Source organism: Pinus tabuliformis, chromosome J, assembly GCF_031772625.1.
Source record: "Pinus tabuliformis cultivar Carrire ecotype Pingquan chromosome J, CPIR1, whole genome shotgun sequence".
NCBI lineage: Eukaryota > Viridiplantae > Streptophyta > Pinopsida > Pinales > Pinaceae > Pinus > Pinus tabuliformis.
In genome coordinates this window covers 1,363,272,465-1,363,288,954 of record NC_142295.1, presented here as the reverse complement: position 1 = coordinate 1,363,288,954, position 16,490 = coordinate 1,363,272,465, and the positions used below count along the sequence as shown (strand labels likewise).

Genomic DNA, 16,490 nt, shown 5'->3' with positions numbered 1-16,490 from the left:
TCAACTACTTACTCTGACTTGTGGCTCTAGATATCTATGTGAATTTATGATTCGGTCTGCCATCCTTTCCATGGTTCTGATCATTGTGTCTAGTTTAAGATTGGTGGAAGAAGAAGGTTCCTCTTTAATTATTACTTTCTTCTATGGTTTCTCATGTTTTAATTGAGACTTTTAAATCATTAAATTTGCTTCCATGCTTACTGCATTATCTTGCATTTCCTCCAAAGTTGCAGGATCTCTTTCCCTTAGTTGATAAGCCATCTCTTGATCAAAGGCATCCAGATAGTGTTGAAGTGCCAAACAGGTGGAGGTTTCATCTTATTCATAATGGAATTGTAGATATGATTGAACCTTATAGTAAAATCATGAACCATCTCATTCATACCCCTCTTCAATGTATTGTACTCCACCAAAATCTACAATGGATTTTTCTTTTCCCGCCATCGGGCTAAGAACAACCCGTTTAGCCTCTGAGAAGTATTGATGGAACCAGCTGCCAAACCACAGAACCACTTTTTCACATCTCTAGAAAAGCTCTGAGCTATTAGTCTCATTTTGGAATCATCAACATCAACTTCGTCTAGATCGATGAAACCAACCATTTTTGTCAATATTTTGTTGTGCTGTGACTCCCAGGTTGCCATCAAAAATAGGAAGTCTATGGCCATAGGTCTGAGGTAGATCTGCCAACTGAGAATGAAATACTAAAGGAGCAAATCTCACCATGACTACTGGGGGTGGGTGTACGAGAACTACAATGGGTTGGTTTGGTTGGGATGAAGATGAGGATGTCAAAGGAGGTGGATTTACAAAAGTCGATACAATGGTTGATGTGTTTGAAGATACAATAGGAAATGTGATAGTGGATGTATTCGGAGGTGCAGTAGAAGATACAACAAAAGATAAGCTTTCAAGCTGATACTGGATATAGGCTTTTTTCTGCAATAATTTGAAGCTAGTCCACTAGGCTTTGAATTTTATCAAAATTAGACCAAAGCTTGTGCTCAAGTTTTGAAAACTGGGATTTTGTAAAAGGTTGAGTAAACAAATATTTCGAGGTAGGTAAGTACGAATCAAACTTTATGGGATCAAACACTATCTCTGTAAGACAAGACTCAGAATTTGAACGAAATAGGGATATCTCGAATTGAATATGAAAAGGAATATCCTCATCACTTAGTATCTGATCTGGTAGGGAAGTGTTTCTTTCCAATTTTTTACTTTCAGTCTTGAGGAAAGGGATTTTAGGTTTTCTTAACAATATTTCACGATCATCAATAGGAGAAAGTGGGTTTGGGTCAGGATTTGACTTGGTATATCTTTTAGGAGCTAGATTCTTAATGAGGTCAAAGACTACGTGCAGTAAGACAATTCAAACTTGATTGGAACAAGGAGAGTTTGAAACTTCAAAACAAAGGAATGTCTTCAATAGAAAGAAATCTAGCAGGTAATGATCAAGACCTTACTAATGGAAACAGGTCTGATTGAAAATGTGATTTATTGACTCCTTTGATTTCGAACAAGATTTCTGAATCTTCGACTGGATCAACTGGATCAAGACCTGGATTTTTCTCTTGTGTGTCTCCACGAAGCTAGATCAAAAATCCTGATGTTGCAATTAGAAAATCATCCTTTCTAAAACTTAGTCCTATCATGCAGAGGACCAAATCTCAATGAAATATTGTCATACACCCATGGAAAATGAACCTTTCATTCCCTGGCAATGATGCCAGTATTTTATCACTCCTCTAGATCTCCAAGGCTGAGGAAGAGTCTAGCAGAGGTAACCACAGACCAACCTTTTAGCTTGGTAGCTAGCCCTACTAAGTCGAAGAGGGCTTGATGGATTAGGATTTTAGGCTAGGTATAAAGTGTAGAGGGTTTTATTTGTTTGATATTTGATTGTTGGATGAGGATTAGGTCAAAGAGACTAGATCAAGACAAATAAGAGTATGATTGCGGACATCTGATGGAGAAAGGTAGGTAGGCACTCAAACACTTTAAGGTGCTTGAGTGAGACGGATAACACTGGTGAAGTGCTAGAAAAAGAAAGACAAACATGTGTTCTTTCTAAACTTAAGAAAATGAACACATTATGAGGATTTCCCCAAAACAGAGCATGTAAGACGTATTCTGCTCATAAACGTGAAAATAAACATATCATAGAAGTGAAATGAAACATGAGAGTACAAAAAATTCAAACATATGCAACACAAGAAGAAAATATGTCAAAATACCATACCACAGGTATTCCATCAAAATGGCTACAACTAATTCCAACCTTTGAAAAGAACTGAAAAATACAAGATATAGGCCTCAAAACAAACTCCTCCCAGCCTCATGGGTCGAATCCATGAGAGGAGTAGTTCCACCAAAATCTGAACTGATAGCTAGACTATAGGATGGTCAAAGTGACTCATCCCTAAATACATTGAAACTAATTCATTTGAATTGATGATAACTTTTACCTGATAAATATACCCCAACATAACTTATCCACCTCATTATTACATTTACCATCCTCAATTACATAGGTGAAAACATCATTTTCTCAGTTGAAAGTCAAAATTACAGTGAAAATTAAAAAATATCAGCAAATGGTCAAGTGCGCCATTTTTCTACCAAGTGCACCCTCATAGTGTCAAGTGCACCCTCCCTATTGCAGGTTGATTTTGACTAAGTTGTAGGTGTCCAAATTAGGCTCAAGATGGCTTGTTAGAAATCCCTTCAGGTCTACTTTTTGAATATGCATCCAGTTTGCAAAATGAAGCTAACTTGACCCCTCAAAACTTCATTCTCTCAATACTGCTCAGTGTGCAACACCTATGCCAAAATTGAGGTAGAAACATGATTGTTTTCTTAATTTTTTCCCTTTTTACCTACTATTTTTGCAAACTAAGGCTGGAAAAGTGGGTTTCTTAGATATATTGGCCATTTGGCATCCACTAGTGGTCTTCATTTTCTCAAAAAGTGGCTCAAAAAAGTGTGCATTGCCAAGGACGTTGCGCATTTAACCCTTTTTCTGATATAGCTATGTTGAGGAACACACAAAAAAAGACAGAACTTGCAAAAAATGATCCAAAATGCTTCAAAATTGCTGAAGTGGTTGATGATGATGTGGCTATTCTTGGAGTGAAGCCTCTGCAAGTATATCAAGTTTCTTTTTCTTTTCTTGGTGAGTTAGGGCTTCAATATTTGCATTTGCTGGCTTGAGCTTTGCCCTTGCATTTATTTCTCTTTTGGCATAGTTTTTGGCCATTCTCTTTTGAATGTTGTTGTCCTTTCTAGATTTCTTCAACAACTTCTCCAAGTGTCATTGATGGCCTGAAGCTAACCTTCCTTGTCTTCTTTGATCATATCCAAGAATTGATCATCAAGCATAGCTTCATCAACTATCTCTCTTTGCCTTTGCCTTTCAAGTTCCAAGGCTCTTTTCAAACCTCTGGTTCTAGGCCTGCCTCTTGGTGCTTGTTCGTCTTGATCCTCATGAAAACCATGCTTCTCAAGTGCCTCTTCTAAAAAAACCTTGGCTTTTTCTTCGTCTCTTTGAGCTGTGATGTATTTTACCTCATCAGTGAATTGCTTGGTTTTCAACTGCTTATTCTCATGCTGAAGGAAGTTTATGACAAATTTGGCCCTATCAAGATTAGTTTGGAGTTCTATAACCTTGGCATACTTTCGTTTGATGACTATATTGATGTTCTCATCATCATCATCATGCTCACTTAGGTCAACAAGCTCAAAATTTTGTTTAGTCTCATGGAGTTCCTCCTCATGTTTGATTTCTGCCTCAATCTGTGCCTCAGACACCTTTTGTTTTCCCTTGTCTACCTGCTTTGCTAATGTAGAAGGTAAGACCTCTCCCACTATGTGTGCAGCAAACACATGCCTGTGACCTCTCTGGTATGTTCTTGCTAATGGCTCAACCTTGGCCACATTAGCCCTCTTAGGCTTAGTAACCTCAATCCTCTTAGGTGATCCAATGTCATGATGAAAAGGTGATGAGGGTGGCGAATTTTGTGAAGGAGACTAATCTGATGAAGATGAATGTGTTGTGGGCTGAGATGGGGGAATGGAAGTGGAAGGGTGAGATGATGAAGGCATATTCTATGCATGCTGAATAGATGGATTAGTGAATATCTCATTGGCTATGAAGGTAGTCCATGCAATGTTCGGTTCTTTGAGATGATAAAGGACTATGATTTTGATGAGGGGATGATGGAAAATACTTCTCATTCGATGTTCATACTCTCTTTTCTGTATAATAAATGACATTTAATCAATGCTCTGGAAAAGGTAGTAGGGTATGTTGAGCATATTTACCTTAGTGAAATGCATTAAGAGACGGATGTGATAGGTATAAAGTCTAGAAAATCTACATTCGCATGAAAAGCATTACATGATAATCTTCATCATTGGGGCATATTAGTCCAGGAGGTAAGAAAAAGGAAAAAACCTCTTTTTCTCATTCATATACCTTGCTTTTATCAAAGGCTCATAGTAATTTTCCTCTAATTCACTTTGCTTGAACCATTTCTCCCCAACATTTGGGATCCCGGTTGTAGCTAATATAATGACAGTGGATATAGTAAAAGTGACACCAGCTAGAGTAACTTGGTTTTCATGGAGGTTAGATATGAAAATTCTGGTCAACATGGCATGGTGTTGGACCTTTTGAATTTTGCTCACAAAATTCATAACAACCAACATTTTTGAAACATGTCATAGCCATAGGAGATGCCAAGAGTTCCGTGATATTTGTCGGCTCAATTTTGAGTATTCCCCCCCTTTGTGTGGTCTCTTCACCTTTGTTTCTTCTCCCTCATTGTATGGTCTGTTTTCTCCTTCCACCATGGTGTCTTAATGTCAAAACCCTAGGGAGGTATCATGTTGGTGGAATGTGTTTCTTAGGAATAAGGAATGGGAAAGGGAAATGGAGGGAGATGGTGCGAGGGATTTATGAAATGGGTTAGGGGACAGAGAGTAGTAATATGATGGAATTTAGGATGGGGAAATTATTTACAGGCTGGGGGTTGGGAGATTAGGTAGTTCTAGCACCTAGGGCTTAGGGTAATGAGATAAAGGGTTTAGGGAAAGGGAATTGTAATGAGGGAAGGGTATGAAAGTGTAGGGGAATGTAACTTGGGAATTGAGAGTGCAAAGGTGATTTGTGGGGATACTAGGTTTGAAATGAGTAAAAAACCAAATATTTAATGAAACTTTCAAAATACCAAAATGAATGACTCTAGGAGGAAGAAGAATGTTATTTTTAATTGTTACTCACTTCTTGGAGGTTGAAGACAATGTCATTGAAGCTTTGGTGAAGTCTGGAAGTGTTTCTAGATTTTCTGGGCAAGTGAGTAGAACCACAAGAAAAGGCACCCTCTCTTTGCTAGGTGCACCGTTCCATAAGCAAACATGCCCTCCCTTTGGAAAGCACGCAGTGCTTGCTTTGTTTTTTTGCAATTTTGCCCAGGAACTTGAAAAATCCTCTCTTGGAGTTTGCTCAACGATGGTAGGAGAGAAATGAAGTTAAATGTGATGTTATGAAGGCTCTTATACTTGAGTGAATTTGATTTTTTGATTTTAAAACCCACTCTCTAATGTTTCAATTCACCTTTGAAAACTTTGCTAATTACCCTTTACACTTTGATTTTGTTCTTTGCAGATTGATGATGCTGGAGTTTGGCGCTCTTTACGTTTGACTTTGCTTTGATGAAGTTGGCATATAGAGTTTAAGTTGGAAGCTTAGGAATAGTACTTATTACATATAGTGAACATAAAATTACATAAAAGAAATAAAAATAAATTACTATCTCTTTTTTCAATGAAATTACACTTTGGTATGAAAATCATACTTTGAAACCAAAATTACAACTTTTGAAAACCATTTTTACATACTAACAAATCCTTTTTAGATGATAAATAATTATTATTTCAATCACTCTCACACTTTTTTTGACCTTATGAGATGAAATGGAGTATTATTGAACCTTGGAAAATGAAACCTAGTGACCTAATGGGACCTTGAATAACCAGACTCCATGTTGACTTGACTGACACAAAGACATGATGAAATGGGCTTTTGTGATTGATGTATGCTCAATAAGTCATAAAGGTGGGCCAACAAGTATTGATTTTTGAGGGAGAGTGACTTGACTGACACAAAGACATGATGAAATGAGCTTTTATGATTGATGTATGCTCAGTAAGACATAAAGGTGGGCCAACAAGTATTGATTTTTGAGGGAGAGTAAGGTTTTTTTACTAGGGCTACTATCAATGAGTAAATTTTTGAATGAGGACCTAGTTGGAATGACAAAAATTTCAGAATGGGAACTTAATATGATATGAAAAGAGGAGTTTTGATCACTGATGGAAGTATGAAAATACTAACTCTAACAGACAGAAAGCTTTTGATTTTGTTTTCCCTTTATGAAGATGATGCTTGTGTTCATGATTCACAATATTACTTTTCTCCCTAGGGCTTAGGATCTAGACCCTGACAACATTCTTTTATTTATCTCTTATTCTTCTTTTTTTTCCTTATGCAATGATTTAAATTATGATGAGAAGTAGGTAATGGAAAATATATATTTACTAAGTATCAAATATTTTTAATGATTTTAATTTTGAATGATCTTCTTGCAGAATTTAAGAATAAGAAATCACTATACCTATTTTAAAAAAATGCATGAATATAGCAACAATATCTAGAAATAATGACATAAAATATACGAGGCAATTATCCATATTGAAATATCTACTTTTGCAATGTTAAATATTATAACTTGCATTGGTCAATGTTGTGACAACGTTGTTTTATCAACATTTAATGAAATGATTTATTTTATTAATAATGTAAATGTGTGAGCTTGCTATCTTTTTAGTACATACAACAACCATTGAAGTTTCTAAATGTGATACTTATTCATATGTCTGGTAGCCCTTGAGAAAGTCTGAGCATTTTCGGCTTGTGGAAAAAGGAAAATATTAAAAGAAAAATATTATTTATATTTTTCAAATTTTAATTTATGGTGTAATCATGGTGGTTATCTAGAGTTTTGATATCATTTTGATGGCTAGACAAGAAAACCATACAATAATATAATAGATAGAATTGTTACTTTTGTAAATAAAATTAAGTCAATTAATTATTTGAAAATAAATCATTAAATAAACTGAAAATTATTAATAATTAGGTTAATAGATGTTTATATTTTTCAATAGGATTTTTAGAATTATAAAAAGTTATCAGGTGGATGGTGGAGATTTAAACTCCATAGAATAATGTAGAATATTATTAGTACTATGCATAGATAAAAAGTTAAGATTTAACTCCAAAATAGATATGTTCTTTTTTCCATTTGAATTAAATTGATTAATTAAAAAAAAATATCACATTACAGTCAAATCTCTCAACTAATGAAATGATAAAAACATAAAATTTTAATATAAAAAAAAACCTAAAATTATTTATTTAATATTATACATTAAGTAAATGAATAAATATTCATAATCCAAATATAATAATGTTAAATTATTAATATGAAGCAAATTGAGAAATATTTATGATAAAAAAAATAACTAAGGCAAAAACAATAACCAAATAATTTCTATAATAACCTTCCACAAAAAATAATAAAACACTTAAAATATATATTATAAACTACACACCACATTTATCTATTCAACTTAGCAATTTCATCTCTACCTGTATTCATTGACGGCCTCTAGGCTTTTCCAATTTATCACACTTGGGGATTCTACCCAGATTTTCACAGCTGCTTCTTTAAAATTTGTCATCTCAAATTTCCATGTTGTTGTCATTATGTGAATTATTTTTGAAAGATAAATAATAATGTACATGTGGATAAACTCCAACTGCTGACCAGGTAGTTGCTCCATAAAAGTCTAGAAATTATAGAATTCTGTGATAGATGCTTAGAGCTTGTCCACTCAATCTTCCAGCCAAATCTGTTATTTTAGGAAGGACCAACAAATAAAACAGTGTGTTCATCTTCCAAGAATAATATAATCACAGTCGAACCTTTGAAGTCAACCCCGACTACAATATCTGTGCAAATTGATCAGAATCGATACTTTGAATAAATAGATGGAGCAACGTTCGCACTGTATAATTTTTTTGAAATCATATAAAACGTATAAACGTTTTAAAATGACAAAATAAGCGCTCCGGATATATTGGCACGTTTGCTGGTCAATTCACTGTATAGGTTGTTTGCTTCTTTCTATTTATGCATGGATTCTCGGCATGTCAATGAGCATAAATTCAGATCGGGAGTTCAAAATAGTAAAATGTTAATATGAGACTATTGAAAAACGTTATAGGCTTCTAACTTATGGAATCTCCAAGTGTGTTTTACTTTATTTTGACATTCAAAGTAAGTTAGATTAACCACATATCTTCAAGGTTAATCATCTATTTGTATATCAAGGTTAATCATCTATTTGTATATCAAGAGCTAGCCAATGAAATAAACAGAAGTGGTCATCTATTTGCATATGAAGGGTTTACTAAGGAAATAAATGGAAGTTGAAGTTAAAGCATATTTATTTTTAAATTTAAAGACTTAATCTATTAGAGATAACCCACAATTTTTAATGAAGTGGTAACAGAACAAAAATTGGAAAATAGATTCTTGATATCAAATTAACATTTGGGAAGTCTGTCAGTGGCTGAGAATGCAGAAGTCCATCACTGGTTGAGAATGCAGATTGATTCATCACGGTCATTCAAGGAAAACCATGTCACTTGAAATTACCTTGCTAGAATTTAGGTTGACTCATCATTGTCATTCAAAGAAAACCATGCCACTTGAAATTACTCACTGGTTGTCCATAATGGGATAGGCTTTCACTCATAATAGATGCCTCTAGATCTTGCATCATTAAAATGTTTCCTTATATCCAAAAAAGATTAGCCATTAACCAAGCAAAATCAATTTTAAGGTATACTCCAGACCCACTCATAATAATATCTGCTTGCCCCTTTTGTTCTCTACTTTTCACATATGCTTTCATACATAACAGAAAATAAATAAATAATTTTAGTGAGGATTTCAATTTGATATCTAATTTTAACTTGCTATTGTTTCATTTTAATTAAGGTAAGACTCCTCTCATTTATATATATGTTTATTATATATATAGTAATTTAATTTATGTTTATTATATATAGAGTAATTTAATTTTTTTTAATTAGATGTGTATATTGATTTTTTATATTTATTAATTTTTTAATATATATTTTTAATATAATATATAAAATTTTGATGGGATAAAATCAACTATAAACTTACATATTTAGTGATGATTAATATAAGACCATTGAAAAATGCTTATAGGCTTTCCCAATTTATTAAAAACATGTTTCTAGGTTTTCCCAATTTACTGAAACAATACACAAAGTCCCTGCACAATTGGGCAAGACTTTGCCTCTTCGAAGAACCTATTAGTGCTTTTCGCTTCCAGCGCCCGCCATGGGTTGTTGTCTATATCATATTATATATGAGATTCATCATCATCTGAAATGGTGTCCGGTTTTTGTACCATGAAAAACAATAGCAAACTCCACTCTAATTTTGGGGAACATGGAAGCTTGCAATTCGTAGAGGATTGTATTGCAATTTCCGGATGATTATAGTTGAAAAGATACATGGTGATTCAGATAGGATATAGAATAAATTGTGAATCCTGCGCTCTGCCCCAAAAAAAATCATGTTCAATCCTCATATAACAGCAATGCAAGAAGAATCAAGGAATTGGTGCTTATTGGCCAATACCAGGGAGAGAGCATATGGAAATCACTGAATACATAAATTAAGAAAGAATTACATATTCCAATCGCGCCTCACCGATTGGGTGTGCAGAACTCGCCTGCGTATGACCACATTCAATCTGGATTGTGATTAGGTTGCATGACAGTCGTGGACACAATCAATTGCATGCCCAGATCCTCCAATTCGACTACTAATTTCTCAGTGGTTTCATTTGATTTTGATTTTCCAGCAAGATGCCCCTTGCCTTCGCCTGTATCGAATTATTGCCCGGAGATGGAGAGATCGTTAAACGTGGAATCAGAGGGCTGCTGACTGCATCCAAGTGGTTTGATTTGATTTTGATTTTCCAGCAAGATGCCCATTGCATTCGCCTCTATCGAATTATTGCCGGGAGATGGAGATATCCTTAAAAGTGGAATCAGAAGGTTGCTGACTGCATCCAAGTGCCACTTCACCATACTTACTATTTCGCAGCATGGATTCTTGCACTACCTCAAGAGGAAAATTGAGCATAGCTCGCGAGCTTCTCATGGTGAAGACCGCCTGATAATAAGCCATGGCCACCTCCTCTGTCGTGTCAAAAGCCCCAAGCCAAACACGAGCGCCATGCCTATTTGAATCTCTGATCTCTGCAACATATTTCCCCATGGCCTTTTCCTCACCCCCTCTGTAATGATTCTCCACTGTTAATGGCTTCCCTTTCTCCCCCTATGCACTTACTAATGTCTCTACTGCGGCCTCTTTCTTTTCCTCGCTCGTCTGATTGATGGGCTCCCAACCTTCGCTCATCGCTTCCTGCAAAACTCTATACAAAACCATCTCCTCAGAATCGTTTTCATCAAAAGGGAATTCATGCGACAGAGAAGGCTATAACGAATTTTCAAATTTCCCATGATCAGAGGAAACACAAGCACTAACAGGCCAGTTGTAAAATGTGGGTCATATGTGCACAGATGTCAGCTGTAAAATCTAAGGTCATATGGTGCACAGGTGTCAGCCGTAAAATCTAAGGTCATATGGTGCATCTAAGGTCATATGGTGCACATATGTCAGCGCTAAAATCTAAGGTCATATGGTAGACACAAATCCTAGGTAAACTTATTGAAAATAAAAGCATATCCGCGTAATTATAACACTAATTGAATTATTACGCCGTAAGGCGTTTCCCTCTGAAATGAACTCCCCCAAATGTCTTTCTATCCTAATCGTAGCCGTTAGATCTTTTGTTAGATGATTGAACAAAAATCAGCCGTCTGATTTAATAAAAAATGTTTTAAAACATTAAAAAACCTTAAAAAACGTTTCACTTTCCCCTTGACATCTATGCGCCGAGCTCTCTATTTGTATAGTCCCATCGGCATTGGCAATGGCATCCCCTATATCCTCCTGCCCCCAAAACCCTTCTGAAACTGAAATCTGGATATAAATCGCGCAAACGGGTGAAGAGAAACCGCGATACGACTCCGCCAGCATTCAAACCTAGAGAGATGCCCTTTCTCGTGTTGCAGAAATCACAACCCGGGAGCGGTTTGCCGAGCTTCCGTGTCTTGCACCTAAAAAATTAACGGCACACTTTCTTTGCACGCTCTTGGTTGTCTTGCTATTTTGTTTCTGTTACCAAGCATTTCCCCTGTTTTCATCGTTTGGTTTGTGAACTGCTTCAGCAATGAGTCGCCCATTAATACAATTCGTAGGCAAGCATTTAATTTATTTATGATACTAATTCATTGCATGACATTGTTAACGGATGCTGAGTAGCTCTCAAGGCACACCTCTAGATGTGGTAACCTGGCTCCCAGTGGCTTCTCCCTGACGGAAGGAAATAGTGCCTTCGTTTCCCAGTTGCTTCTCCCCGACGGACGGAAATAGTGCAGAATCCCTGCAACTTCAACGTTTCTCGGTATCTAGACCCTGCTCTGCACCGGATTACCAAGAAAATCCTAAATTCCTTGCTGGCTTGGTTGCTACGTTGTAGTACTGTGTACAATTTTGACTGCATGGAGGTTCTCCACTCATCGCCGGCTCAGGTAATGTTTCCTTTTCTAAAATTGCTGGCCAATTTCTTTCCCTTTTATTTTCTGAGCTATATGTCTTCTATCAAGCTAAACCCTAACAGGCAGGGTGTTTTCGCAGGTAAAGAGGGCAACCACCAGGGTCGTCGGCTCCAATAATTTACCCATTAGGCAATTGTGCACTTCCTATAACCCTTCTAGTGTGTACAGGTAGATCTTTGATACTCATTACTCTGACCTCTGTGGTAGCTTTCAATGTATTCCTTTGGTTACTTGAAAATTATTATGGAATGAATCATGATGCATGGTGTTTGTATGCGACTGTACTTTTAATCATCTACAGAGCCTTATGTCTTTACAATAGTAAGTTTAAAGTACCAAAGAAAAATTTGAATTTTCCCTCGTAAATTAGGGCTAAAACATAACTCTACTCTAATGGGAACCCATGTTGTCACTGTGGCTTGGGATGTCTGCAAGGCATGCTTAAGGAGCAAGAAATTTAAAAATTCATGATGCTTGCCGCCTCTTACAGGATGCACTTTTGTACACACTAATTCAGTTAAAAAAAATTCTCATGATTATTTTCATGCACAACATATGTCCTTCTAGGCTTTACTGAGGTCCTAGGGCATGTTTTGCTTGTGGTGTATATGGAGTTCATTTGAGAGATCATTTTATTTTCCTTATAAATATTAATCAGTTACCACTCATGCTTGACATTGCTTAATCTTCTAAGTTTTTCACTTTGGCTCAGGTGTGAAATATTTGCCAAAACTAGACCGTCCACACCTTTAAATACTAGATTTTCCCAGAACTGGATTTTGAACGGATGGAGTGACTGAGCTTGGGAGTTTAGTGAAGCTAAAGAATGTTCCCTTATGGGCAATTTTTCTGGCAGTCATTCCTGGATCATTGCTTTCATCCATGATTTTTGTAGACCACAATGCTACTCCCATTTTGATACAAGTAATCCTTCTGGCATCCCCAATTTACTTTTTAGTTTCATCGAGCAGAGGTTACTATTATTGCTTTTAACTTTCTAGAATTTATTAGGGTGCCATTTATTGTCATCTGTTTCTCTACTCTCAATCCATATTGACTGGAATACAGGACAGGGTCACTATTAGACTGAATCAGACCCAAGTTTAGCCTAAATGAAATCAATAATTCCCTTTCGCTGCAGAATAAAGTTGGCCCCAATGCAAGAAGGACCATGTCAAGAAACTGGGATATATCAATTATAGCCATCCTTGTATTTATGTGTGGCATATTTGGGTTGCCTTTCTGCTACGGTCTTTTCTTTCAGGTAAAAGTGTGCTGAACATATCAGAGATGAAACCTGCTTCTACTGCAATCAACAACTTGACAGTCAAAATTATTGGTAGACTTCAATTATTTCAAATATAATTCAAGTATCTCAAATATTCCTCTTGTCATGTACACTTAACAGAGCCTGAAGCATGTCCAAGCTCTTACACATGAGAAACATTCGGATCTGGAGAGCCAGGAGTCCCAGAATGATATTAGAGTCCAGCGCATTTCAGGCCTGATTGCTTCCTTGCTATCAGGCCTTCCGCTTGCTCCAGGATTAAGTTGGGTCACTGCAAAAATTCCTCTTGCTGTGGTTGTTGGCTTATTCATAGAGGTAAGTTGAGATCATGACCTAAAAGCCTGTTTGCAGAGTTCCATTTAAATCATTTTCACTAACTATAGGAAATTGCAATACCATGTTGGCTCATCTCATTTTCATCATCTCTTTGAATCCACATAGGAAGCTATATTGTAATATTATGTTTTGTCACAACATTTTCGTCATCTATTCAAATATACATTGGAAGGGTTTTTTTTTTTTTAATTTTGAGCCAGCAAAGCTGACCCATGTGTATAAGCACCAATATTCTCACCAGGGCTCCAGAGATCTGAACCAACCATTTGAGAGGTCTGCATCAGCCAAAACATAAAGCCTTTGTTATAAATAAAACATGTATACATAGTCTGCCTGCTCTTACTTTCTTCGATTTCCTTCGAATATTCATATGGGCATGAAAAGTTTTGTTGAAAGAAGTCCCCTTTTAACAAACATGCACCACCATAGTGTATCTATTCTACTTGAACCCTCTTAAAAGAGTTGTCCAATACTCCTATAATTGATTTTGTTGACCTTATTGTTATGGATTCTTGTGATGAGAGAAATGTGGTGCATTCTATAGCTTGGCTAGGGTTGTAAGTGATCTATCAACTCTTGATTTTGTTGACCTTGTTGTCATGGATTCTTGTAATGAGAGAAATGGGGTGCATTCTATAGCTTGGGTATGGTTGTAAGTTTTCTATCAACTCTTCTGTTTATGTCTTTGAAGTTTGTACGAGAGAAATGGGTTCATTATATAGCCTGGTAAGATTGTAAATGATCTATCAACTCTAGTTTTTGTGTGTGTGTGTGTGTGTCCGTGTAATAATGCATTTAATGATACATTTTGATTTAATCTAAATAATATATAAAGTACATTGAATCCAAATACTTGCACGAGCCCATCTAAACTCAGGTCCAATATAGACCTAAAGTTTGTGTAGCTCAAAATTGCATGTGTCTAGTTCACACAGATCTAAGTCAAGGTACTTAGCAGACCACTTAGTACATGTCCAGCTTCCTAGTTGAAAACTTGTTGATTATAGTTACTAGCAAGCTAATTATTTCAAGGGTGACTATCGATTGTTGTGGTTATAATCCTCTTTGCTAATAAGGTATATAATCGGAAAATTGCATAAATGTCAAGTGCATGCATAACAACAAGGCTAGATAATTCTGTGAATGTATGTCTTCATAGATAGTTGGTCTTCTGGCTGCATTGACGTTGTAATCCTCTCTGCTCATCAGGTATACAGTAAGAAATTTGCATAAATGTCAAGTGCATGCATAATAACAAAGGCTAGAGAATTCTGTGAATGTATGTTTATATAGATAGTTGGTATTCTGGTTGCATTGTTCCAACAAATTGCTCCAAGTTATCATTTCCCTGACAATATGGACATGTATGAATTTCTGTTGATGTGACAGAGAACGGTGTGTTTTTGGACACTTGTAAACCAATGTATATTTATATCAACCCTGAATTTGTCAACCGTTGAAAGGGATCAGATCTTTCTGATATGTAAACCCTTTTGATAGTGCAAAAAATTGGGAAAAGATTGCTATCTTGAAAGACCTGATACCTCTGCGTTCTTCACAGATTTTTAGTAAACATATATCTAGGCTTATATATATGTTAAAAAAAAGCTGATTAGATTTTCTTTTCTATTGTTTGGGACACTGTTATAATCTTTTCATACTGAACTGTACAGTGTCATCTGGGTGCAATGATAAGCCTCAACTTAATTATTTCAGAGTATTGATTCCTTTGGTTGTAAGTGCCAAGGTTACACACTTACTCCTAAAAATATGTGTCTTCATTGTAATTCAACAAGTGCATGATTAACAGAACAGGCTACACAGTCTTATCAATGTATATCAAAATAGATGGTTAGTCTTCTGATTACGATGTCCCAACAGAGCCAACCAACTTACTGCTACACAGCATCAAAGAATATATAGAAATGGATGTACTCTCTCTAAATTTGCCGGTGAATCCATATCCACAGGTAGTTGGTTTTGAGTTTGATCCCTGTGCCTAGCATTGCTATAACCCTGCATATAGCTCCATGATGTGGGTACATTGCCAAATGCCCTTATTGAATGTTTTGATTTAGTATTTTAGTTAAGAATCACAGGTGGTTGGTTTTGAGTTTGATCCCGGTTCCCTGCATTGCTATAACCTTGCATACAACTCCATGATATGGGTACCTTCCCAAATGCCCTTATTGAATGTTTCAGTTTGTTGTTTTAGTTAAGAAGCCATATTGACCCTAAATGCTTTAGTTTGTCATATTGGCTATACAGTGTAAACCCATGTACTCATTTAGTTGGTTTTGAGTTCTATAAGAATTTACCTTGTTTATAATTGATTGAATTTTACATAGAATCTGAATAGACTTGCGAATTGGGTTACTCTAGGTGGTTGAGAATGTCCTCCCACCCATAATTAAAGAGTCTGAATGGACTTGCCAATTGGGTCTAACCTAGGTGGTTGTATTTAGCCTAGAATGTTGTCCTTCCCAAGAATTAATTCTCACTCAGTGAATTGATGATTGTGCTTTTAATATCCAGTAATGGTACACAACTTATAATGACTCACTGTGTTGGGTATTTTCTGCAGATGGCCTTTCAGACCTTGGCACCATTGCGTTTCGTTGAAAACGCAAGGCTAATATTGGCAAACCCATCACTGCGTTCAGTCCCATCAAGGCAGTTCAGTTCGATAAAAGAAGTGGTACAGTACACCTCTATCCAGATCACTTGCACCCTTGTAATCTTCGCAACAAGCAAGACCCCAGCTGCAATTATTTTCCCATTGTTCATCCTGCACATGATATGGGCTCGCCATTGCCCATTACGTAGCCTTTTCATAAAAAAAGGCCTTGATAAGCTCGATAGCAAGCTGCCCGACAAGCAACCCAAAATTCAAACCCCAAGCATGAAAATATTCAATAACCCCCATGCCAGGGGCCGCAGTATCCATCTTCGGGCTTCACAAAATCGACAAAATCAACAGAATAACAAAGTGGGTCGCAGAAAAACCAT

The 16,490-nt window shown here is 36.2% G+C and overlaps 1 protein-coding gene across 1 annotated transcript; it reads right to left on the bottom strand.

Annotated features, from left to right (window-relative positions):
* Positions 1-9,916: 9,916 nt before the first annotated feature.
* LOC149232460 (ethylene-response factor C3-like) lies at positions 9,917-10,451 on the bottom strand. The gene is made up of 2 exons (XM_089381923.1): positions 10,268-10,451; positions 9,917-10,053 (listed from the first exon to the last, which is right to left on the bottom strand). Exons 1-2 carry the CDS (start codon positions 10,449-10,451, stop codon positions 9,917-9,919), a joined length of 321 nt encoding a protein of 106 aa, XP_089238049.1.
* Between the last annotated feature and the right edge of the window lie 6,039 nt (positions 10,452-16,490).